Raw genomic sequence first — 24,653 nt, forward strand, 5'->3', positions numbered from 1 at the left:
AATGAAGGAACGTAGGGGAGAGAGAGAAGAGACAGAAAGAGACGGCAAGAGCCATGCTGGATTGTAAGTGTGGGTGGCTGTTTGCTGGTACTGATGTACTGTACTGAGACACACAGAGCAAAGGCCCCCCTGAGATCTGGGTCCTCTCTTAGATAACACTGCATTTGTTTGCTCTTGTTTGTGTCGGTGACAGGGAGGGGAAAAAACGAAATGGGAGGATAAAGAAACCGCATGGAGAAGTCTGGAAAGAGTGGAGGCTGAGGTGTTATGTAAATGTGCCCAGCTGGACGTGGGGGAGGGGGGGGGGTGTCCTGGTTTCACTTCAGTGCTAGTGTTCAGACAGATAAACAACCCCCCCCCCCCCCACACACACACAGTATATTTCTCTCTTTATCTTACACACCAGCAAATGCACACAGCCCCACACACCAACACAAAACACACAAATCTGGAATTGCAGGTGGGAAAACAACCTTGACACTCTGTGGTAAGAAGCACAGCACATGTTCATTCAACTTGGCCTTTATTCACATAGCTGATATGCTGAGGGCAGCCCTGTCCATACATTCCACTGCCTAACACACACACACACACACACACACACACACCACCCCTATAGGCAGACAGTCTGTGAGATGTGGTAGTAGATGTTGTCGTCATCATAATAATAATAATAATAATGTCATAATAATAATAATCAGTCATACTACTACTAATAATAATAATAATAAAAGCAGCATCCAGTAAAAAAGCCTCAGCTGAAAGATGTGAAGGTCTGCCACAGCAATACAGAGTTGGTCTGCACGGTCCCACGATCATTCAGTTAAAAAGGAACTAGTTCCTGATAAATAAACATCATACTAATAGACAGCATAAACAGAATCATCATCATGGTCATCAGAATCAGAAAATAAAATGCACACATAATCCAATCAAGGGTAGAAACTTAGAAATAAAAAAGTGACTTAAGCTCTTTGAGAGGGTGTATGTGTGTATGTCTGTTGTGCATATTTTAGTGCACTTACATGTGTATGTGTAACGGTACATACTGGGAAGACAAAGACATCCTCCCTGGACCCTATAATGGCTGCTATGTGAGTAAATGTGTATGCATATGGATATGCGCGTGTGTGTGCGTGTGTGTGTGTGTGTGTGTGTGTGTGTGTGTGTGTGTGTGTGTGTGTGTGTGTGTGTCTGCGTGTCCCCCTGCAGCTCCTGCCAGGGTAGAGGAGCTGAAGGTCTTTGTCTCTCCAGTGAGCTGGACCTCTGGACTTGCTTTGTCCTCAGTCCCCTACAGAGGAGCTGGCAGGGGAGGACACACGTCCTGTAGTGCCTCTGGTGGAGACTCGAGGAACTGCGAGCCAATCCTGATACCATACGGAGAGTTCCGTCCACTTCAGTTCAGTTCAGTTCAGTTCAGGCCAGTTCGGCTCGGTTTTGTTTGGTTTCAGTACGGACGGTGAGGTTTTGGATTGGTTTTCTTCTCGAAAAAAACAAGGCCTCCCAAGGTTAGTGTGCTGTCTGAGCATGCTCATAACCACCCACTCCAGTCTCTTCTCGCTTCTTGTCCATCCCCACAGCACCGCAGGCGTCTCCGCGGCAACCAGCCGCAGTGTAGTGATGTAACAACCACCCCCCCCCCCACCCCTGCCCCCCTCCTCGAAGTCACAGCCATCTCAATAACTTAAAAAATAAAAAAAGACTCAAGAGGGAGAGAGGTAGAAGCAAGAAAGAGAAATGGTGAGAGAGGGAGAGAAAGAGAGACAAAGCGGAAGGGAAAAAAAGACAGAGAGATCATAGAAATCTCCCTTGCACTGATTAAAAACAGGGGAGCTCAGGTACCCCACCAGCGAGTGCCGTCGGCAGCTCATGAATGTAAACATATCCCATGGGGCTGAGCGGTGACCTACCCCCCTCCTCCTCCCTCCATACCTCCCCCCCCTCTTTCTGTCAGCCTGGTACGGTGCGGTCCAGTTGGGTGTGGTGTGACCCGGTTTCACTGGTACTGGAGGTAATTTTTAAGGGACTGGGGCAGAGGCAAGGTCTCGATCTCCTGTAGCCGCTCCCGGCCCAACGCCAGACGAGCCGCCCGCCGACACAGGTCCATCAGAGGAAGAGGCTCCGCTGCAGGGAGAGAGCGAACAGAAGAGAAGTATTAGAACTCTGTCTTCTGACAAATAATGCTATACACTATTATGGTTTTTTTCACCTGAAAATCACTGAAAATAAAAATACACTGAAAATAAAAATACAGAATAAAAGGTGTGGGGTGGGGTGGGGTGGGGTGGGGGTGGGGTGAAGAGACAGGGAAAGGATAGAGACCAAGAAGAAGTGAACTGGAGACAAAGAGGGACAGAGAAGAGAGTTGATCTAATGGGTTTAATGAAGATGTTTCTTTCTCCTTCCTCCTCCCTCCCTGGCAGCTGTGTGTGTGTGTACGTGTGTGTGTGTACGTGTGTACGTATGTGTGTGTACGTGTGTGTGTGTACGTGTGTGTGTGTGTGTGTGTGTGTGTGTGTGTGTGTGTGTGTGTGTGTGTGTGTGTGTGTGTGTGTGTGTGTGTAGGAGCAGTAGGGACACATCTGACAGGCTGCTTTAATAATGAAGGCTCTTTGCCACCAGTGTCATGCTCAGCCCTGCATGGGAGACAACTCCAGTGCAATACATCTGTTCTACACACTTGCACGCATGCATGCACACAAAGCAAATGTGTTACACAACTGACATTACACACACACACACACACACACACACACACACACACACAGAACCAGTTACCAAACATCTCCTCAGCAACCAAGCCAAGGAGAATCATGGAAGCAACAGTCTCTATGTGGCCCAAACAAATAGCAGAAGTGTGCATCGTGTGACAGTCTGAGTTGCAGGGAACAGTAGTTTCTGCAGTATGTAATAGTGTGTTCAGTGCAAACAGAGGAAGTGATCTTAGGAGAGTGCAAAACAGAGAAATGCTGATCTTGAAGTGTAAACAATTAGCCTGGCTAACGCCAAACCTCATCTCATTGAGATGGGGTCTGGGAACTACACATTAATTTCTACACATTCGAGACGTGGTTTACGAATGCCCAGAGCCGTTTATTGGGCGCTACGAATGTCTATCAAATGTGTCTGTGCGTGTATGGCAGCATGGGGAAACACAGGCTAGTAAACAATGAGGGATAGACCGAACGAGAAGCAAAGGAGGAAAAGGCAAGCAGAAGACTGGCCCCATCAACCAAAACAAAACAACAGCACAGTTATAAAGGACCAGTGGTGTTAGAGAGCTTGCTTGGCTCACGTGCAGGTGTTCGTGCACAAGCATGTGCACGTGCACAGACATGCACAAACAGACTTGGAGTACTTCGGCTACATCAAACTAAATACAATTAAGTGCGAAATCGCTCTGAGACGTTTAAGCTGTTATGATTTGGTAATGATCTGGTCATTCAAAATAAGCAACCGGATATCAACTGTGAATCAAGCCCATTCACACCAACAACACGTGCGTACACACACGCACACACACACCAGGGCTGTATCAGAACAACATAAAAGGCTGGGTTATTGCAAGAATTACCAGGAATTAAAGTCCAGAAGCCTATAAAACATTGCAGTAATCGTGAGCAGGGTTAAATTTAGCCACAGAGGAAAACAGCGCACTAATCAGGCTTTATGGTCCTCTCTCTGGCAGCCGTGTGTGTGTGTGTGTGTGTGTGTGTGTGTGTGTGTGTGTGTGCAGATGGCCCTTTAACTTTGAGGAACTCGTATATGTATACACATTCACCTAATCAAATCTAGGTAGACTAATGGTAGATTCTTGTTGTCTGGACCTCATAACACTAATAAGAGAGTGTTGTGAGGTGAGACACATGCAGCTGAGGCTCAGTTCCGTGTGTGAGTGTGTGTGCATGCATTATGAGAGTGTGTACTATGTGTGTGCGTATGAGAGCGTGCTTGTAAATATCTGCATGTATGTATATATATGTTGTGTGTGTGTAAGCCTGTGCTAGACAGGCTCCCTGTGCTGCAGCTAATAAACATGGTTGTCCTCACAACATCCCACACCAGCTGGACAGAGAGAGAGAGAGAGAGAGAGAGAGAGAGAGAGAGAGAGAGAGAGAGAGAGAGAGAGAGAGAGAGAGAGAGAGAGAGAGAGAGAGAGAGAGAGAGAGAGAGAGAGAGAGAGAGAGAGAGAGAGAGAGAGAGAGAGAGAGAGAGAGAGAGAGAGGCACACAAATACACTGTCTCTGCAGCACTCCCTGGCTCGGATACACAGCAGGGAGACAAAATACAGCTGAAAAATTGAGTGTGTGTGTGTGCGCCATGACTATTCTGCTTTTGTTTTAAAACCAAAATAGTCTTCGCCCATGAGTGAATTCAGCTCCGCATCTGGAACGGTGTGTGTCCTACATTCCATTACACAATACTAACTCTCGGAAAGCTCACATAACATGACCATTCTTGTGGTTCAAATAAATAAGAAAGAGAAAGAGGCATAAGGAGAAAGACATGAACAACTGTGTGTGTGTGTGTGTGTCTGGAGTAATTAACACTGCTGCTCTGACACAGTCTAGCCACAGGTCATCTCCGCATGGCCGCGGCTCCTTCTCAGGCTGTGTGTGCGCGCCCTATGTAGGTCGGACTCGGATGCACCCGGCCGGGCCCCTGGTGTGGAGCAGACTCACTGAGGAGGCCTGCAGGAGGAGACTCATGCGGTCTAGCTGGTGCACTAGCAAAGGAGGCTGCTGCTGCTGCTGCTCAACGCATGCATGCATGGGGCTAGGAGTCTAAACTAGACTAGACAAAACAAAAAACAGACGAAGGAAAACAAACAAAACAAACTCAGAGGTGGGACAGATACACAGACCTCTGTCCTGTGTTTTTCCTTGTCCTCCATCTCTCTTATACGATTACATAGTACAGTACATAAATGTTAGCTCTACTCAACACAAATGGGCCTCTACGCCTAGCCCTGTCCGGAGGGGGTTCTGCACTGGTGGAGGATGCTTCAGGACAGGATCTCTGAGGCGGTTGCACATGGCACACAGAGAGCACAGGAATGGAGCACAGTTCCACGCAAATCTCTCCACACCACACCGGTCAGCCCAGCTTTCAGCCCAGTGATTAAGTACAGGGGTGAAGGTTGCTGACTCGGCAAAGTGTCCAGAAAGGGTGGACAGGAAGAAGAGAGAAAGGCAGAGAAGAAATTAGAGAGCCAGTGAGAGAGAGAGAGAGAGAAAACGTATAGGACAGTTTATGGGAAGAGTAAAGAGAAGCTGAATAATCTGATCAGCTTTTGTATCGGCAAAGACACACACGCACACACACACACACACCTATATTTTACACAATGCCAAAGGTCCATTCCCCCCTCATAATTCCCGATCTCATTGATGACAGAAATTGTCAGCCTCTGCCCTTGTAGCTTCATCTCTGCCTCCCGCCACACACTGATGAATTAGCCACTCGCTCCAGTCAGCCTTAATGAAGCCCATAATGATCACTATCAGCAGCCCAAGCGGCCTTCACATCACTGAGTCACCAAGCCTGTGGTAAGGCCATATTAAACCATCCGTATTGGAGTGGCTGAGGTTATATGTCTAGTTTAACGCCGGAGCGTGGCGAATGTGATATTTGAAATGTGTCTTTCAAATATCCAGTTAGGGGTCTTAGAGGCACTTGGGAGAAGCTGGACACACACAAACTCCCTCACAGAGTTATCCCTCACACTTCTATTCACATACGTGCGCACACACACACACACACACACACACTTCACACTCTCAGTGTCTCCTGCCTTTCTCTCACTTATTACACAAATACAGTCTCTCTAGCGTTCTCTTTCCCTCTCGCTCACTCTCACGCACACACTCTTCTCTTTTGGCTCTCACACACACAACATGGTGGAGCTGTGAGACAGTGTGTTATCTGAAGATGGAGGAGGCAGGAGCAGGAGGGTGTGGCAGGCCACCGGCCCCCCGAGGTCACTGGATCCACTGACCGCCTTGGCTGCAGTGTGTACCAGACACAAAGGCTGAGGGAGTATATGTGGGTGGGGGGTATTTTTCTAATCTGTCTGACAGCAACAGAAGAAAACACTTTCTCCCTGGAGGTCAGACAAACACATAAATGAACTTATGTGTGTGTGTGTGGAAGGAAAACAGTGTTTGTACAAGTGTGTGTAGTGTAAGGATGAGAGAGAGAGAGAGAGAGCCCTGATTACAGCTACAGACAGGTGAGCACAGACTGCAGCCTTAACTTGAGCTCGAGGGACAAAGTGGTTAAAGGCACACAGGCTTGGCAAACTTCAATGAAAATGTTCTTGAAAATGTACTTCCTAAATATTGTTATATGTGATGTGACAAACAAGTCATATCAGGACCAGCTCTGACTTCAGACGGACCTAGGATTGTGTGTGTGTGTGTGTGTGTCTGGTTGTGACTAGTTTTAGTAATGCATGAGTGACAAATGTCTACAGGGATGTCTGCAGTTGAATAGGATCTCTCTCTCTCAAACAAACAGATAAACACACATACACACACAAACAAAAACCCAGACACACCGATAAACAAAGCTGTATAAAGACACACGTGTAAGACTCTCCTACACACCCAGCCTCATTCTTTCTCTTCCTTTTATACACATATCTGCAACACACACACACACACACACACACACACAGGTCCCCTGAGGATGTGTAGTAAGAGTAGCGTGTGTCCTTGACGGGGTCTTCAGAAAAACACTGCTGGTGATTCTAACTGCACTGATAGCAGACACATGACAGACACATTATGTCCTTGAGACACAAAAGGCATGCAAGGGAAAGGGAGGATGATGTAACAATCACCCGCACAGCGTCCAATCGCGGGATCGTTCCCTTTTAATTAAGCAGTCAGATTGATGTGCGTGTCTTATTGGACTCGGGGAATGTAGGATGGTGTCGGAGATTAATTACGGCTTCTGTTCCTGAATGCTGGGAATTGTTAGCGGAATGATCCTGTGAAACAAAGGGCGGAATCTCATTGGTGATCAGATATGCCCCTATTAAGGCAGGCAAACTGATGGAAGCCCAGAGGAGACCATGAGGCAAACGCCAACATCTCTTGAGAACATTCACTTCAAATTGTGTCCGATCACTGTCCGATAAAAAAAAAAAAAAAACAACCTTTAAATTGGCCTGGTGCTCTTTTTCCAGGAATATTCAATGCAATGAATCCCCCAGAGAGACCCAAACTCCACACACACACGTCTTTAAGCATGGGCGACACATGGGCCTAAAGTAGACCTGGTGGGGCGACAGAAGGCCTTGGCCACCGGAGATGATGGAGGATAGGCCAAGAGCAGAGGGGTCCTCGAGGAGAGCCAGTGCTAATATATGACTGAGGAGGGGGAGCGGGGAGAGGGCTGTAAATGAGGAGAATGTATGCAGTAGTGCAGGCCTGAGTTATGGGTCTGACCGCCCACAGGCCAGAGGGATCTCTACCTGATCCACAACAGATATACACTGAGCACAGGGGGGCATACATATCATAAATAATACCAATACAAGATCCTACACTACATACACGCAGCAAGAAAGAGGCTGTAGCTGCTTTTCTCGCTTGTGTGTATGTATATGTGTGTCTGTATGTGTATACTGAAGTCTTACGTTATGGCATCTGTTAAACTGTGTGCCCTGTGAGATCATTAAACAGCACGGAAAGTACAGAACACAACGTGCTCAGACAGACTGACCAACGGCCGGACGGAGGAAGCAGGCACCGCTCACGCAGCTGATGAGTCACGCAAGCCTCCCTTCTCCCAATTCCACATCCCACTCCTCCTCAGTTGCATTCTCACTCCCTGCTCCCAGTCTTCCTGTCCCAATTCCCTTCTTTCACAGTGTCCTTTTCCCAGTTTTATCCCCACCACTTCCCATTCTCTCTCCCAGTCCTTCCCCCTCGTGTCATTCCCATTTGCTCCCCCAGCAGCGTCGTCACAGCCAGAGACGAGGGCTGGTAGTGTGGTGGGTGGCGCGGACTATGCCTCAGATGGACAGGGCTGGTAATGGATGGTGGCTGCATATTGAGCGTGGCACGCCTCAGACACACCTGATTTCCTCCACGGCCAAGGGGGACCAGACGCAGCCAGCCAAGCCCAGCCAGAGGGAGGGCAGAGTATGCACACGCGCACACACACACACACACACACACACACACACACAGTGTGACTCACCATAAAAAACATGTGAGGAAGAAGAAAAAAAAAAGAAGAGACAAGAAAAATAATCAGTTCCACTCCTCTCCCTCTCTCTCTCGGTGTCTGTCTGGTGCTGAGAGAGCGGTGACTATACATGAGGGTGTAAACAGCTTTGTCAAGCTGACAGTGGGCAGGAGGAAGCAGAGGAGGTGTCAGAAGGCAGCCGACGCCGCTCAAATGGATGGCTCTCTCTCAGAGAGATCGGTCTACTGGAGGGGGGTGGGAGCACTGGACCAGACTGGTGTTTGGTTGAGCTGCAAGAAAGATACTGTCTCTCTCTCTCTCTCTCTCTCTCTCTCTCTCTCCTTCTCTGCTAAATACCTTAACTGCGCCAAATTATTTAAAATGTCTTTCTCCCTCCCTGCTCTCACTCCTACTTTCCCTCCTTCTTTCTATACCTTTAACTGTCCCTCCATCTTTGTCCCTCTCTCTGCACGCCACAAAACAGCGCGGCTCTGATGAGGCTGTGGGCGTGGAGGCCAGAAGAGCCTCAGGGAAGGGGAGGAGAGAGGGATGGAGAGATGAAAGAGGAGAAGACCAACAGACTGCGGGCAGAGTGGCTGGAGAAAAACAGATAAGCTATGGAGGAGGGAGATATGGCTTGAGGGAGAGTGAAACGTTGAGGGGAAAAAGTGAGGAAGAGAGAGGAAGAAAGAAGGGCGTCGGCCTTGGCTAATGCCGACCATGGCGACCGTTCACAGTGAAAGATGGACCACCTGACATGTTCATGCTGCAGGAACACGGAAGTCGGACAGTAATGACCTTTTCAACTTCAGCATGACTGACATGACTGAGACATAACCATAGCATCACCCCCCCACACACACACACACAGTTGGATGGGAAGTTGATAGCATCTCTTTCCCTGTCTACTTTTGACCGCACAAATGTGAAAAAGGAAGCAGACAGTACCAGACGCATATCCAACATCTCTCATGCCATTAAATCACCTCAACAGCCACCTCCACCAGTACACAGGCTGTCCCCAAAATAACCACTTCCTGTAGCAGCAGCAGCTCTCGTATCCTATCACCCCCCCCCCAGCCACCCCCTCCTCCTCTGCCTCGAGGCCGTCGCTGCCGTTTAGCCGTAACATCACACCAGCCACCGGCTCCAGTAAAGCTCCCCCGTTTCATTTGGCTTTTAATAAATCTCTTTTAAGTGCCTCCGGGGAGCAGGGGTGTGTGGGTGTGGGTGTGTGTGTCCTAAGAAGCCAGTGGCTGCTGTGGACAGGAGAAGAGGGGAGAGAGGGGGAACTGTCAGGGCCACAGCACTATAACTCGCATAAACAATTTACGGTAAATCTCATTTCACACACACGCCAGAGGAATTGAATCACAGATTATAATCCTAGGATGAGATATATATATATATATATATATATATATATATATATAAACAATGCAACCTTGTGGACATGATATATATATTGCAATATTTACCAGAATGCCAAATAGGCTGCCTCTCACTGTTATTGCTACAGACAGAGAGAGTAGCCAAGAGCAGTAATATCATATCAAAATTATGAGTCAACCAACCAGGAATCTCACTACCGAGTTGCCAGTCAGTATCAAAAATGACTCATCCCTCATAACCTCATGCTGAAAACAAACCAATTGCTAGATGGACGGACAGACGGACACATGATTGGATGGATGAATGAGTGTGCAGTTGGAGGAGCACACCATGTGATTCACTGCAGTGTCCACATGCTTGTCTACTCAGCTCTGAATAAAACCGCCCATGTGACCACGTGACTGTGGGAGCGAGATGGCCCCATCAGGCAGGCAGTAAATAATGTGTTTTATATCTGCCTGATTGTGTCCATTGAGATCGGCTGCAGATTGAGCCTGTGTTGCGCTCGGCCGTGTAATGTAGCCTAAGCTCCCTGTGATGCATTTCATAAAAACAAAATCCCTTTGTAATTTCAATTACACGGCTTGCTGAGCACCAATCCAGCCTGTTTACACACACACACACACATCTGGCACCAAAAGACTTTTATTAAGAAATCCTGGAGCTGAAATGGTGGGGCAAGGTGCTAACGCCTCCAGGGTCGGGATGTGTTACCCAGGGAGCGCTCGGCCTGATGAAAAAGTGCATCACAGTACGTGCTACAATGCAATGGTATAAACCACATGCGTAAGTGGAAAATAGGTCTACATTATGCCCTGTAGTAATGCGGCTTCTATTATGCAGGTGGCTATGAATCATCAAGTACTCAGGAACAGCTGAATACCACAGCACAAACAGTGTTTATTTCCAGGGACTACATCCCTGTATACACATATGAAGGCTAGTGTCTCTGCTATCTGTAAGCTATATGGACTAGTCTTCCTGCTGTCTGTAAGCTAGGCTATATGGACTAGTCTTCCTGCTGTCTGTAAGCTAGGCTATATAGACTAGTGATTCTGCTGTCTGTAAGCTAGGCTATATGGACTAGTGTCTCTGCTGTCTAAGCTAGGCTATATGGACTAGTGAGTCTGCTGTCTTTAAGCTATATGGACTAGTGATTCTGCTGTCTGTAAGCTAGGCTATATGGACTAGTGATTCTGCTGTCTGTAAGCTAGGCTATATAGTGTCTCTGCTGTCTAAGCTAGGCTATATGGACTAGTGTCTCTGCTGTCTGTAAGCTATATGGACTAGTGTCTCTGCTGTCTGTAGGCTAGGCTATATGGACTAGTCTTCCTGCTGTCTGTAAGCTAGGCTATATGGACTAGTGTCTCTGCTGTCTAAGTTATATGGCCTAGTGTCTCTGCTGTCTGTAAGATAGACTATTTGGACTAGTGTCTCTGCTGTCTGTAAGCTAGGTCATATGGACTAGTATGGACTTTTCTGCTCGCTGTATGCTGATCTATAGGCCCATGTGCTGTGGGTGTAGTGGTAGGAGGTTCAAACACAGGCCTTCTGGGGGTGGGTTGGATGACTCAGAGAGAAATCGTCTTGTGGTAAGTTCCTCCTGGGGGTAAGCCGGTAAGCCACACTCATAACAACAGCTTGCAGTTTAGCTTGTGGTTACTTTTTCTTCCATAGTTATATTCCTATAGAATGCATTTACATACCTAAAAATACCACTGGGCTTCTTAGAAACGTGTCTACTGTAACATGTCCCTTGCACACTCTGAAACAGGAGGAGGCTGGAGCCCTCTGGTGAACAGTGGCTGGTGCCAAACAGATGCAGTTTTATATAACTGTGCATGAGAGTCCTACCTTGAGACGGGAAACGTGTTCAGGATGCTGGAGAAAAGTTAGTGAGTTGTAGGGAGGGCGTAGTGAGGTTTGGGGGAGTGATGGAGTGAGAGAGAGAGAGAGAGTGAGAGAGAAAGAAAGAAAGAAAGAAAGAAAGAAAGAAAGAAAGAAAGAAAGAAAGAAAGAAAGAAAAAAAGAAAGAAAGAAAGAGAGAGGTAATTGCTTATGCAGTTGAGAGTCAGGGTGACCTTCAAGAGATGATTGAGAATATGACACATCAGTCAATCATTCATTGTCACTATCTCTCATCCTTCTCCGTCTCTCCCCTGTTCACAGTACCATGTCTTCCCTTGGTCTGTACCCATCCCTTTCTCACATCCCTCTCTCCCCCCACCCCACCCCTCTCCTCCAACTGTCTCCCGTTTCTCCATCGAAGTAGCCATTCTTCTCTTATCCCCCTCTCTCCATACCACTTTCTCATTCTATCCGTCACTCACTCACAGTTTCTCAGCCCAGAACAAATGAGTCATCCCACCTCCATCCCTGTCTCTTGCACCCCCCCCCCCATCATTATTGGCCCTTTCCCACCTCCCTTGTGAGTTAGGGATGTCATTATGTCCCTGGCTTTCTCTCAGGCTGTCACTCAATCACAGGCAGGTATTGCACTTTCCTGCTTGCTCTAGTCCCTCCCTCTGGTTTTGTCTTTCCCTTTCCCTAATGTGTTTGATCTGTCAGTCTATAATTTCCCCCTCTACCTCTATTCAATTTCAATGGCGTAGCAAAGCATTTGTAGACATAGATTCATAAATAACAATCATTAATCATTAGTAATTACAGTCAACAACCAGTCCTTCTCTCATGTTCCATACAGGGCCCTGCCTCCCTCTCCCCACCACCCCTGTCTCTGTCTGTCAGGTTTGCAGTATGACCCCTTGTAGGTCATGTTCCCAATACAGTATATCTCCAATTTGTTCTCTCTCTCTCTCTCTCTCTCTCTCTCTCATCTCTCTCTCTCTCTCTCTCTCTCTCTCTCTCTCTCTCTCTCTCTCTCTCTCTCTCTCTCTCTCTCTCTCTCTCTCTCCTCTCTCTCTCTCTCTCTCTCTCTCTCTCTCTCTCTCTCTCTCTCTCTCTCTCTCTCTCTCTCTCTCTCTCTCTCTCTCTCTCTCTCTCTCTCTCTCTCTCTCTCTCTCTCTCTCTCTCTCTCTCTCTCTCTCTCTCTCTCTCTCTCTCTCTCTCTCTCTCTCTCTCTCTCTCTCTCTCTCTCTCTCTCTCGAACTGGGGAGAGGTTGAGGGAGAGGTGAAACCGAGAGGGAGAGAGGGAGGAATGGGAGTGAGAGACCAATAAAGAGATTGAATGGAGACATGGAGGGAGAAAGCACCGACCGAACTGCCAACAGAGGAAATAACAGCAGCAGCAGCAGCACCAACACAACAGGGCTGTAATGCACTCCACTGCGCACACACACACACGATTATGGGCTTCAAGAGCATGAGCTTGAGCAGTGAGGCATAGGAGAGGCTTCCACCGCACTGGCATCCTGCTGGGAAGCTCCGACACCGATCCCCATGAGGGCCAGGCCACGGCAGTTAAGGTCAGAGCACATCAGCAACATGAAGAGAGACCGGGGCCGCCGTGGTGAGCTTTCAACAACGGACTGACTTCTCTCTGTAGCCCTCTCCAGAGGGACCGTGATCGTAAAAACACTGACATGGCAGGCTGTTTGAGGCCCTCTGATAGACCTCGCTGCCTATACGCCAGGGCTTCACATGGAATCTGTAAAAAAGCACGGCTGCCATTTTGATTTCACATGCATCCTGAAAGACAGGGCTGATCGGCTGTGTGTGTGTGAGTGAGAGAGAGATTAGCTCTGTGTATCTGATTTTATGAGTGTGTGAAAGAAAAAGAGAATGAGAGTATTAGAAAAAACTAGGCAGATTAGACAATAGCCCTCTGAGATATTAGCCATGAATGAGTGAGATATTAGCCGTGTGTGTGTGAGATATTAGCCGTGTGTGAGTGAGTGAGTGAGATATTAGCCGTGTGTGAGTGAGTGAGTGAGATATTAGCCGTGAGTGAGTGAGATACTAGCCGTGAGTGAGTGAGATACTAGCCGTGAGTGAGTGAGATATTAGCCGCGTGTGTGTGAGTGTGAGTCACTGTGATGTTTAATGCATACTGCCTGGAGGTAAGTGTTAAGACTGCGAACCCACTTGTCAAACATGCCACCGCTCCGGCCAAGGACAGAACAGCCCAGAAACCGCTGAGCTACGCCAGAACTATGAGCTGTGGCGAAACACCTTTCTTTATCGCTCTCGCTCACGAACCCTTACATCAAACATCAATTTTGCTCATTAAAGCAGGAACACACTTGACCTCTCCTGTACCACCACATGCATGCACACACACACACACACACACACACACACACACACCAGCCTCTCTCCCTCCCTCACTCACACCTGTCTGCCCTTGCTCAAAGACCGACTCTCTTCTTGCGTGTGGGTAGCAGGTGACGGGGAAGGAGGCGGTGAACTCTCTGACCCGCTCGGCTCTGCCCGTCTCTGCCCTGCATGCCAACATGTCCAGCAGGGAGCTTGCGCCCGCTGGAAACAGAAATGACTGGGGCACAAAGGTCACTTTCTACCCCCCTCTCACTGACACATAATCTCTCCCCCCCCCCCCCCCCCAATATAACCCTCTCAGAGATTTAAACACATGTGCCTGTGCACATGCACACACACGCACGTGCACACACATATCCAGTAATGAGTCAGTTGCTGATGAAAATGGGGCCTGTTAGTCAGACACCCTCTGGACTGATCTCGGCACAGATGAATTGCGAACGCGTTCCCTCATCTGAACTGCAGTGAGGTGTGTTTGACTGAGGGCCTGCCTCTCCCTGGGCCTCGGACATTTTCTCTATTTCCCTCCACTCCTGGCAGCTCAAGAGGGACATCTGTATGGCACACCATGATGTGGACACACACACACACACTTTAACTAAACCTGCCTGAGCACACATGGGGCATGGAGATGGAGGGGGGGGAGAGAGAGAGAGAGAGAGAGAGAGAGAGAGAGAGAGAGAGAGAGAGAGAGAGAGAGTGAGAGACAGAGAGAGAGAGAGAGAGACAGAGACAGAGAGAGAGACAGAGACAGAGACAGAGAAACACTCCCTCACAAAGAGACCTCACAGATGTGGACTACAACTGTGTGTGTGTGTGTGTGTGTGTACACACATGTGACTAGACAGTAGGATGAGGGGAGTGAAGGTGGCTGTCAGGGATAAACTGTTATTTGAAATTCTTGACTTCGTCTTCAGAAGCCCAGGGGTGTGGCAAGGTCATAAACTGTCCCTGACATGACAAGACAACTTCAAAACACACACACACACACACACACAGGCATAGAGGCCAAGAGACAGACACACAGTGACACACACACACACACACACACACACACACACACATACTAATCTCCTGCACAGCCAGATGGATGGTGATTATGGGATAGGGAGGGCAAAGGGTGAGATTTGGGAAAAACATGAACTGAAAGGTGTTCAAGGACAGGAGGGCACACATACATACATGCACAGGGATGTGGACACACTTCACCCCTTCCACAGATGTAAGGAAACACAAAAACACACCAACACTTTGCAAACCTGTGTGTGGACAGAGAGTGTACACAGAATGAAACATTTTAAAATGAAAACGGAGGAGTGTGGATGCAGCCATAGACAGGCTGACACGACGAGACAAAACAAACACACACACACACACACACAATGTTGGCAGCAGTTCATCAGTGCTGAGTAAGAGAAGGACACAGCATGAAGTGTGGACAGCAAAGCCCTTCTAATCACCACAGCGGGGGGAGAGAGGGAAGAGGGTGGAGGAGTAAGAGCACGTGCTCGGCGCTCTTCGAGTCCTGGCCTGAAGGAACGCCACCCTCCCATCTACTGTGATCCTCCTCCCGAGCTCCTCTTTGATCCCACAAATCCCCTCTTTTGTCTTTTTCCTCTCTATCCACTCCCTCTCTCTGCCTCTCTCCCACTCTCTCACAATCACATTCTCTTCACCCACTCCTCTCGCCTTTATTCTATCTTTCCTCCTTCCATCAACTGTCATCCCTTTCTCATCTAGAATGTTAACCCACACCCTCTCCTTCCTCTCCTCCTCAGCCACCTCACCACCACAGTGATTCAGACCTACTGCGCCAGGTGCTACTTGGTGCGTCATCTTGCCTAGAGCTGCAGGGTTGTGTGTGTGTGTGTGTTTGTGTGTAAGTAAAACACAGCCTTCCGTGTTTAGCAGAATAAAACAGCATATATAATAAAGATGCATGTGCTGACCATGGGGAAACTAGGAGTTAAGAGAGTATGGCCAATCCAAAACAAATGGCCATAAACAAACACATGGCACAATAAACACACATGTGTGGTGGTGCTGGTGTGTGTGTGTGTGTGTGTGTGTGTGTGTGTGTGTGTGTGTGTGTGCTCTTGCCCTCAAGAGGACTCTGGTTGGTTTGCTGCTTAACAGCTTGTGTGTGTGTGTGTCTGGGCGTTGGATACGCTGCTGCTGCTGCTATTGCTGGGTGTAATAGACTGCTATATGCAGCCTGAGTTTGAATGGCAGATATGAGGGGGGAATGATATCCATTAACCCAGCAGCACACAGACGGATGGACAGACAGACAGACAGACAAATGGAGAGAAGGACGGGGAGAGAAAAAGGGAGAGAGGGAAGGAGGGAGAGAGAAGGTGGAAAGAGATAGAGAGAGAAAAAAGGCAGATGAGAGAGGTGGAGATAAAATTTTAAATCAGAAGGGCAAAAAGAGAGAGAACTGTGTGTGTGTGTGTAAGTGAGTGAGAGTGTGAGTGTGAGTGTGAAAGCTACGTGTGTGTAGAATCTTGGGCTCATGCTGTACCTGTGGATTTCAAACTGTTCAAACACACTGAAAAAAAAATACACAGTCAAAGTCACACCAAACCTTCCATTTTTATCTACCTACTATTGTACATTAGTTGACACACTGAACCACAAATAAAGTTAAATAATTAAGGTCATGATTCATTGCATAAGTTGGAGTGGAAAAATAAAACCGCCAATTCCTAAGGATTGGATAAAACTAACACCCTTTAATATAAATGTAATACCTCATGTTGTTCCCTACATGTAATTGCTTTTAGGTAACCGTCTGATGCAACAAGGGTCAGGCCCTTGATCCTTCAGAGAGGGAGAGCAAACAGAGAGCCCAGAGGTGCGTTCAAATCTGCCAAACACTGGCGAACATGGCATGTGGTGAACATGTTTTCTCTGAACAATTCAATTTGAACGATTTGGTGTTAACATTCCATTGTAACGGTAATTGCATTGTTGCCTTCGTAAATCTCACGTCCAGTTCCACTGTATGTTCGCGGAGAACTACCTCCTCAGACTGTTAGCAATTGTTCGCAAACGTTCGCCGAACGGAAAACTGTTTGCAAACGTTCACCCAGGTTTGCTTCCATGCACAGGGATTCAATCTGTGGTCCAGTCACAGGCCAATGTCATAGCAGCTCTCAGATCAGACCTCCAAGCTCCAGCTCATGACTGCACATTTAGCCCATTACTGAGAAAGAAGTACATAAATGACAGATATCTGTGTGCTGAGTGAGGCATTAATCCTCTGTGAGGCAACCAAAACTGTATGAGGAAATCACGGACACATATCTGTATGTTGTGTAACACATTACTTCTAGTCTATATGGGCCAGACCTGATTGAAGGACATGGAGAGCATGCTATACGAGTCCCTGATGTAGTTCATCTGTGACGCGGTCCTGTAGTGAACCGGATTACGGGCTGCAGAGAGCATTTACCGCAGCTCCAGTTCTGTGTGCCAGAATGACTGATCACTGACCGGGTGGTGGGCATGTACGACATTAGCATCCATCAGACAGCACAGGAGCTGGTCTTGGCAGCTTTAACGGGCCCACGTGCCATTCAGCACACAGGACATTACATGTGCAGCTGTTAAAGGTGTTACGTCTCTCTTCTCTGGTGCAGGGTTGTCACTTGAGTCCCAGAGACACAAATTGGCAATGTTGCGATTGTTACGGAGTTCGGTTTAGATTGTCTTTGCTGAACACACTTCTCTCTCTTCATCTGCATTTGCTATTTTAATGGCTTTTTAAACTGCTGCCCTTCCCTCTTCCTCTTGCAGTTAGGGTTTGCTGTTATCATCACAATAAAAGAGAACATAAAAAAAAACATGTGCAGATCACAAACAAAAGCCCCACACCCATTCCCGCTCTGCTGGAATACGAGAGTGCATGTGTGTTTTTGTGTGTGTTTACATCGTCATGATCATTGTGATTTTATTACTTCACGGACAATGCTGTATTAAAACTCTACTCGAGTTTTTCTACTCCTGCCTGCCCTTCCTGGTTAACATTCATAAAACGTAATAGGCAGCCATCCAAGCTGCAATCTGTTACTGGGCATGGTCATGTGCACACAACCACTGTGCAATAGGAGGTGTATAAAGACCTCTTCTAAAGACATTCAGGCTTTCAAAGGCATCAGTTTGTGTTGACTTGACAAGCTGGCATTAACAGTTCTACTGGTACTAACGGACTTCTCAAAAGCCGAGGTTTCAATGACTATTGATGGTAGCGAATGGACGACGGGAACTTACAAGTTAGAGGTAAGGCGGTTTTCAGTTGAAAGTATTACTGTAGGTCCATGCTTTTGTCCAGAGACTTCTCTGTAAAATTCTCTGTAAAAATCTTTTTTTTCCAAGGGTATTTTCCAGGCTATAATTAGGTTTTTACAGTGTGTCTGTTCACTGTGTGGAGTCTCATGTCTCCTGGCTAGGGTTGCAAAGGGGCGAAAAATTTCCGGTAAATTTCCGGAAACTTACCATGGGAAGTTAAGCTGGGGAATTTTGGAAATACTCCAAATTGGAAACTTTCATGGAATTAAGGGAAATTATGGGAATTAATGGGAATTTGTGGGAATTAACTGGGAATTTTGGGTAAAACATACAAAATGTTTCATATACAAACATTAACATTTTGTTTCGTAATAAGCAATATGATTTGTATGTTCATATTTTCGCTTAGCTTAGCATACAAAGCTAGCTAGCATGCTAGCGGGAATCCCATTCTCTGCCTATGGTTTACTAGCATGCTAAACTAGCCACACTGAACTGCCCAAGATACACAACACCACTCAACAACAAAATCCGATTGGTTGGAACATTTTTTCCCCATGCATATGAACGCACCATAGGTTTCCTTTATGTCTAGCAGCCTATGCCGATTGCTGTGGGCATGTGATTAACATATGTGCAGGGTAGAAATTCGAATGAAATTACATTAAATCAGGTTGTTTTAACTAATATTAGACTGCAAGATGGGGTTTTGTCCACTACAATTAAGTTCCCTGTAGACTAACTTGCCATATTAAAAATTCCCAGTTTATTCCCAATAATTCCTGTTTATTCCTGTTAATTCTCATATATTCCCGTTAATTCCCATGGAAAGTTTCCAACTTTGAAAATTCCCGGAATTTTGCAACCCTACTCCTGGCACATGTTCCTGTGAAACAAGCAAGTCATACCTGATGGGCTACACTACACCCACCTCTCAGCCTGTCTGTCTCTAATGATAAAATGTCTTAATGTTGTTGGCACCTATTTTACCCGAAACCCGTGTTACATAATAAGTTGAGGGTGGAGGGGGGGATTCCTAAAAGGCGAATGAGAGAACGAGACAGGGAGTGAGCGGGCGATAATCACTGGCTTCTATCATGCCTGTAGGGGACATGAATGCAAATGAAAAATGACTCTTGTTGTCTAAAATGTCTCTGCCACGCTGTCAAATCAGAGCCTATTCATCCCATTTGTCTCGCCCCGGATCCTTTAAACATGGTTTACACAAGAGAAGAAAAGGGAAGAAAAAAAGCAAACCCCTCTAAAATGCCAGAAATGGCAGAGTCAACAGTAATTGCTGCCAGGGGGATGGTCTACAAACAATAGCCTTTAAAAGGTTTAGAGGAGCGGTACTCCATCCTGGCAATGTGACGCTTGAACTCATACGCACATACGCTGCTGCCCAAGACCATTTTTATACTTCCTCTCTGTAGAACCAAGATGACTGCATGAATGCTAGAGTTTCTTTTGAGAGAATACACAGAGCCGACAGCGAGAAATCCATGAGGACCATTTAACAAAATGTGATGAAACAATGTACTGGATTATAACTGAGGACTACTGCTTTGTGTATGTGTGTTGCGCTGTTCTATGAACACTCACATGCTAATGCTAACAACAGTAGCGTGTTGTTTTTGTCTCAGGTTCAGAACTGAGGCTGCTGGTGCGGTGGGAGAGGGAGTGGCAGGAAAAGCATCAAGAGGCATCACTGATGGACACATGACTGCGTATGGACACCGTCTCCCCATACTCAGGCAGGCTGCAGCCAAAGGGTTCCACACTGATGCCAGTGTGCCAAGGCTGAGGTGGGTGCTCTACTGAGGCTGAAATATCAGATAAAGTTTTATCCTTTACTCTTTCATTTATCATTTACTGACAGATTTTTTTTTCATAGCAATTAAGCACTTTTAGTATGGGGGGAAAAAAAACTGGAACCGGTACAGATTGCTTGAATTAGGCTCACAGCTGTTATTTACAACCTAACTGAAGCAAAATACCTAAGTGCCTTTAGACGGCCATAAGGAAGACGAAAAAGTAATTAAACAAGAAATTAATTCTGTTATTTTATGTCAGAGTGCTGTAAGTGTTTACTCGACATAACTCCGCAGACTAATGCATAGTGAGTATCCATACTCCCTCTAATGCATACTTAGGTAGGGCGCTAGGTTTCAACTCGAAAGCCTTGGGAGCCATTTGCCCCTGTGGCTTAAGGGGAGCTTAACTGCTTACTGATACAGCAAGTCCTCAGCACAAGGGGCCTAACGTACATGATCCAAGCCTCCATTATACTGTAGACGATCACGCTGTCTTACTTAAGGCTTTGAAGGAAGTCACTGTTGCGAGTAGGGTTTGGAGTTTTCTGCTTCTTACAGTATTTTCAGTCACAAGCCCACTCTGTTTCACAGCATGACTTGCATCTTTTTGACGTTGATGACGCAGCCTACCCTGATGGTGCCACAAGGTGTTAGGTCACCATGGTCCAGGAGTTCCAGACTTTGAGTCAACGTGTATGAGCTTTGGCTGTAACGATCAGTAAGGCCAGGGGGGACACACTCACAGTCACACGCATACACAGAGGCCTCTGTGGTCAACAGAGCGCTCATCCATGGACGGTAAAGACACCGAATGGAGAGACTATGGGAACTTATGGGGGCCACGGCCCTCTAATCTCATTAGATGCAATCTCCTCACCGCAGAGACAGAGGGACCACGAGGCATGTCTTGAGCCAGGCTCAAGGCTTCCCCTTATCACAGCACAAATTGCATTGATTAATGGACAAGGCCCTTATAAAAGGCACTTATTCAGGACTTATGTAAGGCCTTATCAGGACAGGGAAACACAGGGCCAGAGGGGGCACACAGGTGGATATGAAAGGCACTGCGTGTCAGATGACCAGCCAATTGCTTGCACTTGTTCCGTGAGCTGGGCTACTCATTCAAAATCCACACCAGGTTGGAGAGTGTACAAGGGTGGGTCACAGTAAAGAGCTGTTACATTCTTTTTTCAATTCTCTAAAAACCACCTTCTCTCCCTCTCTCCTTGTTAACACTCCCCTGCGTTGACTGATGGCCGTGTCGTGCAGAGCTGATCCGCGAGCGTGCTCTTTAACTGATTGCCCATTTGCACTTTGTCTTCATCTAAAGGGGTGCCCTGGCTCCCCAGGCAGCAGAGTCCATCCATCAGACGAAAGATAAAAAGAGGAGACGGAGAGAGAGAGGGAACAGAGCATGTTCTCAGAGGTCTCAAAACTTCTACAGCTTGTGTCTACTGCGTGTAACAGTGCATGTGTGTGTGTGTGTGTGGGGGGGGGGGGGGGGGCTTTGTTCAGACTCGAGGCCATCATTTTTTCCACCATCTTCCAATCGAGCAGCATCTGCCTCTAGAACAGCCAGGTGCCTGGGCATGCTCCTGGATTAGTGTGCGAGTGTGAGTGTGTGTGAGCAAGCGAGCGGATCACACTGCTGCTGCTGATGCTGATGCTGCTGCCGCTATTGTTGTTAGCCAATTACACTTATACTTCCATCCAAAACTTCTCCCCAACAGACGCAGAGCTCAAGCAGCTTACAGATCTTCAAACTCACGCAGACATTTGGAGGCTTCACACGCACTTGGCTGCTAAAGACATTTTCTGGCCCTGAATCCCCGCCTGGCTACCTTTGGCAGCATTGGCGGCTGCTGACCTACACTCCGTGATTATGATCACCACCACATCGCCCAACCCCCTACTGCCCAGAATTCACTCTACCACATCTACCACTGCCAGTCATAATTTACCATTAATAGGCTCTACCGCTGTCCATCACGGACGGTCGGCCCCTGCCTGGAATCTGCTGTGTGACGCAGCTCAGCTCTGGAGTTCTACCCACACAGCAGCAGGCACCGCAAGGGACAGGGGCTAAACTGGAGCCGCGCCAGAAGGCCCTCAGGTCTGTTCTTAAATCGCCTCGTCTTACTGGTACTTTACAAGCCGCCTTCAAAGATCGGCGGCTGCTCACCGCCACTTCAACACGGAGTATTTAAACAAACAGATTAGCTTGAGCTCATTGGACTCCACAGACATTTAAATGGGTTAATGTATAGTTGGTGCTTTAGTGCTTTATCTATACTATCCCTCATTTTTTAATTATGCTATCAGTGCTCCCACCATGAGCATTATTTGTTCAGGGAGCTACTATTTAATAAAGCTGTTCTTCCAACAGCAGCTCCTGGTCGCCTCTGAGGCTTGATCTCTCAGACTCTTACACGGTTATCTCTTCGACCCACAGCGCTCATAAAAACCTGATATTGTTGTTGATACTCTCTCTCACGCACCCCTTTGCGCACAGAGTCTACCAGTTAGACTGTTAACATAATAACAACCAAGCACTTGTGTGTTTGAAACACATGTTGAAGGGGTTCATACCATTTCAAATCAAGAGATGATGTAACTCTTTAAATTAATAGACTGAGCCTGGTGAACAAGAGGGAGGAACAGAAGTGTTGGAGGACACTGCCAAGAAGGGCACTTGATGTCTGTGTAGTCGGCAGCCAATTTCCTTTCTGCTGAATGTAATCTTCCCTTTAGGCAAGAGCTTCTTAGAATATGCAGATTGCCATTTCAGATAAGAGGGAGGATAGCACATCACTTGGGGACACTTTTCAGGAGACACGTGTGTGTGGTGAGGAGCGAATTGGATTATTAGAGCGAGAGATATCCCTTTCACGTCTCCTCTGACGATTTTGTCTCTCCTCTCTCACACTCTCTCTACAGGAGGAGCTCCATTGACCTCATTCTACTGTGTGTGTCTCTCTCTCTCACACACAACCACCCACACATGTACAGATCCATGCATACATATATGTGCCCAATAATGCACTGATACACATATGTACACATTTACACCAATACATCTAGAAATACCTTTGTACGGAGTGGTGTTGTGAAGTCACCATCTAGAAAAGCACTGCACTGTAACGGCACACCGTTAAGGCCTCTGGCGGCCTGGCTTCCTGACCCAGCCTTCCTGTCGCCGCTGTAAGAAAACTCCCCAACGCAACCAAACCCGTTGGGGTGAATCCGATCTCTAACCTGATGAAACTGGCCAACTTCAGATCCAGAAACCTGCACTTGAGAAACCTGCAGACTAGAATGTGGCACGGTGCAGAGAGGCAGACTGACAGACATTAGCAGACATTTTGTGGGAAGTAATAAAAAAATAAAAATAAAAAAAAGGGTTTAAATTGGGTATTTTTTGGTGCAGGCTGGGGACAACTGACAGCAGATAGTTCGTCAAAGAGGGGAAATCTCATAGCCGCACAACCTCTCAGGTGTACACACTCACACTATGGCCACATTCACACCTGGTACACAGTATTCGATCTAGGCTATTTCACACCTTTAAGCAGTTGCGTACCTGGCATCAAAATGCGATCTCACAAGTGCCTCTCATATCGGATCTTACATCCCCACTGAAGACCAACAGTTCTTCATGTTTTCCAACGACCAAATGCCACAACCTTACTTATTTATCTGAGGCAAGTATCTTGAATCGGGGATAGCCAGGCTATTTGAACATGTTGTTCCGTTATGCTTTCAGTTTATTCAAATCCAAGTGTAAATCGATAATTCAACAATGTAACTTCTCACTAAGACTTGTATACAAAACAAAAAATTGCTAGCCTGATCTATGTTGTGATTAGTCTTTTCAGAAGCATTAAAATATATCCATCAGCCACCTAAACCATGCATGCGCTAGTGTTCCTAACAGATATTTTCCTTGCCAAAATGTAGCCTATTTAGAGCTTTATTTAAACTTTGTCCCAACAAGCGATAGCTAGTGGGTTTATATGATATCTGCATAATCCTACTCACAGATTAATAATAACTACAGTACAACATCCTCTGATAGACACTGAACTCAAATCGTGGGGTTCTGCAGTCATTTTTAAAGCATTAAAGGCTGTGAGGTAAAGGATTCAGGCACCTCAGCTTGTCCTGTCCTTGTCCTTCACAAAGTTGGAATGCAATCTTGATTAACATTATTCCTATTTAAACTAATGCTGCTTACTGGACATTAAAAATCTTGTAATGTGTGGGTTTGAAATGCCTTATGACATTTATAAATGCACATTTTGGTGTCTGGGCTAACGTCTGTTTGTGTGTAGACAAGCCGAATGCAATCTGCAAGATGTGATTTGACTAATAGCTCACATCTGGCATACGTTCACAGCCTGCACTGGAGACGAGAAATGCCCAAGATCGGACAGCGTAATACAGACACAAGACACATCCATAAATACACATGCCTTCTCAAGCACACACCAAGCAGATGCACACACTCATACCAATACAAAGATTCCATTGGCTTGGTCTAGTATGGATTCTTGCAGTAGCAACAGTGGTCTCTGGAGGCCAAGTGAGCAGAGAGGATGGGTATACCATACTTTATCTATGCATTACCGCTTTATCTATACAATGCCTTTTACTTGCCTGTTATCTTATGTTTGGCCCTGTGATATTCATCTGTTTTAAGACCAGCTATGCAATAAAGTA

General features: G+C 46.8%; 1 protein-coding gene across 3 annotated transcripts in view; it reads right to left on the reverse strand.

The window, feature by feature from the left end:
* Nucleotides 1–506: 506 nt before the first annotated feature.
* The window catches only part of spsb4a (splA/ryanodine receptor domain and SOCS box containing 4a), a 69,075-nt gene continuing 44,928 nt past the window's right edge, over nucleotides 507–24,653 (reverse strand). For all 3 annotated transcript variants that reach the window (XM_076294428.1, XM_076294427.1, XM_076294429.1), the window contains one exon: nucleotides 507–2,124. In XM_076294428.1, coding sequence (XP_076150543.1) covers nucleotides 1,997–2,124 — 128 coding nt within the window. In that variant the 3' untranslated portion in view covers nucleotides 507–1,996. The remainder of the gene's footprint in view (nucleotides 2,125–24,653) is intronic.

This window comes from Alosa pseudoharengus, unplaced genomic scaffold (genome assembly GCF_046254945.1).
Source record: "Alosa pseudoharengus isolate Yale_2024_CS ecotype anadromous, Long Island Sound unplaced genomic scaffold, YU_APseudo_1.1 YU_APseudo_1.1_scf_2, whole genome shotgun sequence".
Taxonomy (NCBI): Eukaryota; Metazoa; Chordata; class Actinopteri; order Clupeiformes; family Clupeidae; genus Alosa; species Alosa pseudoharengus.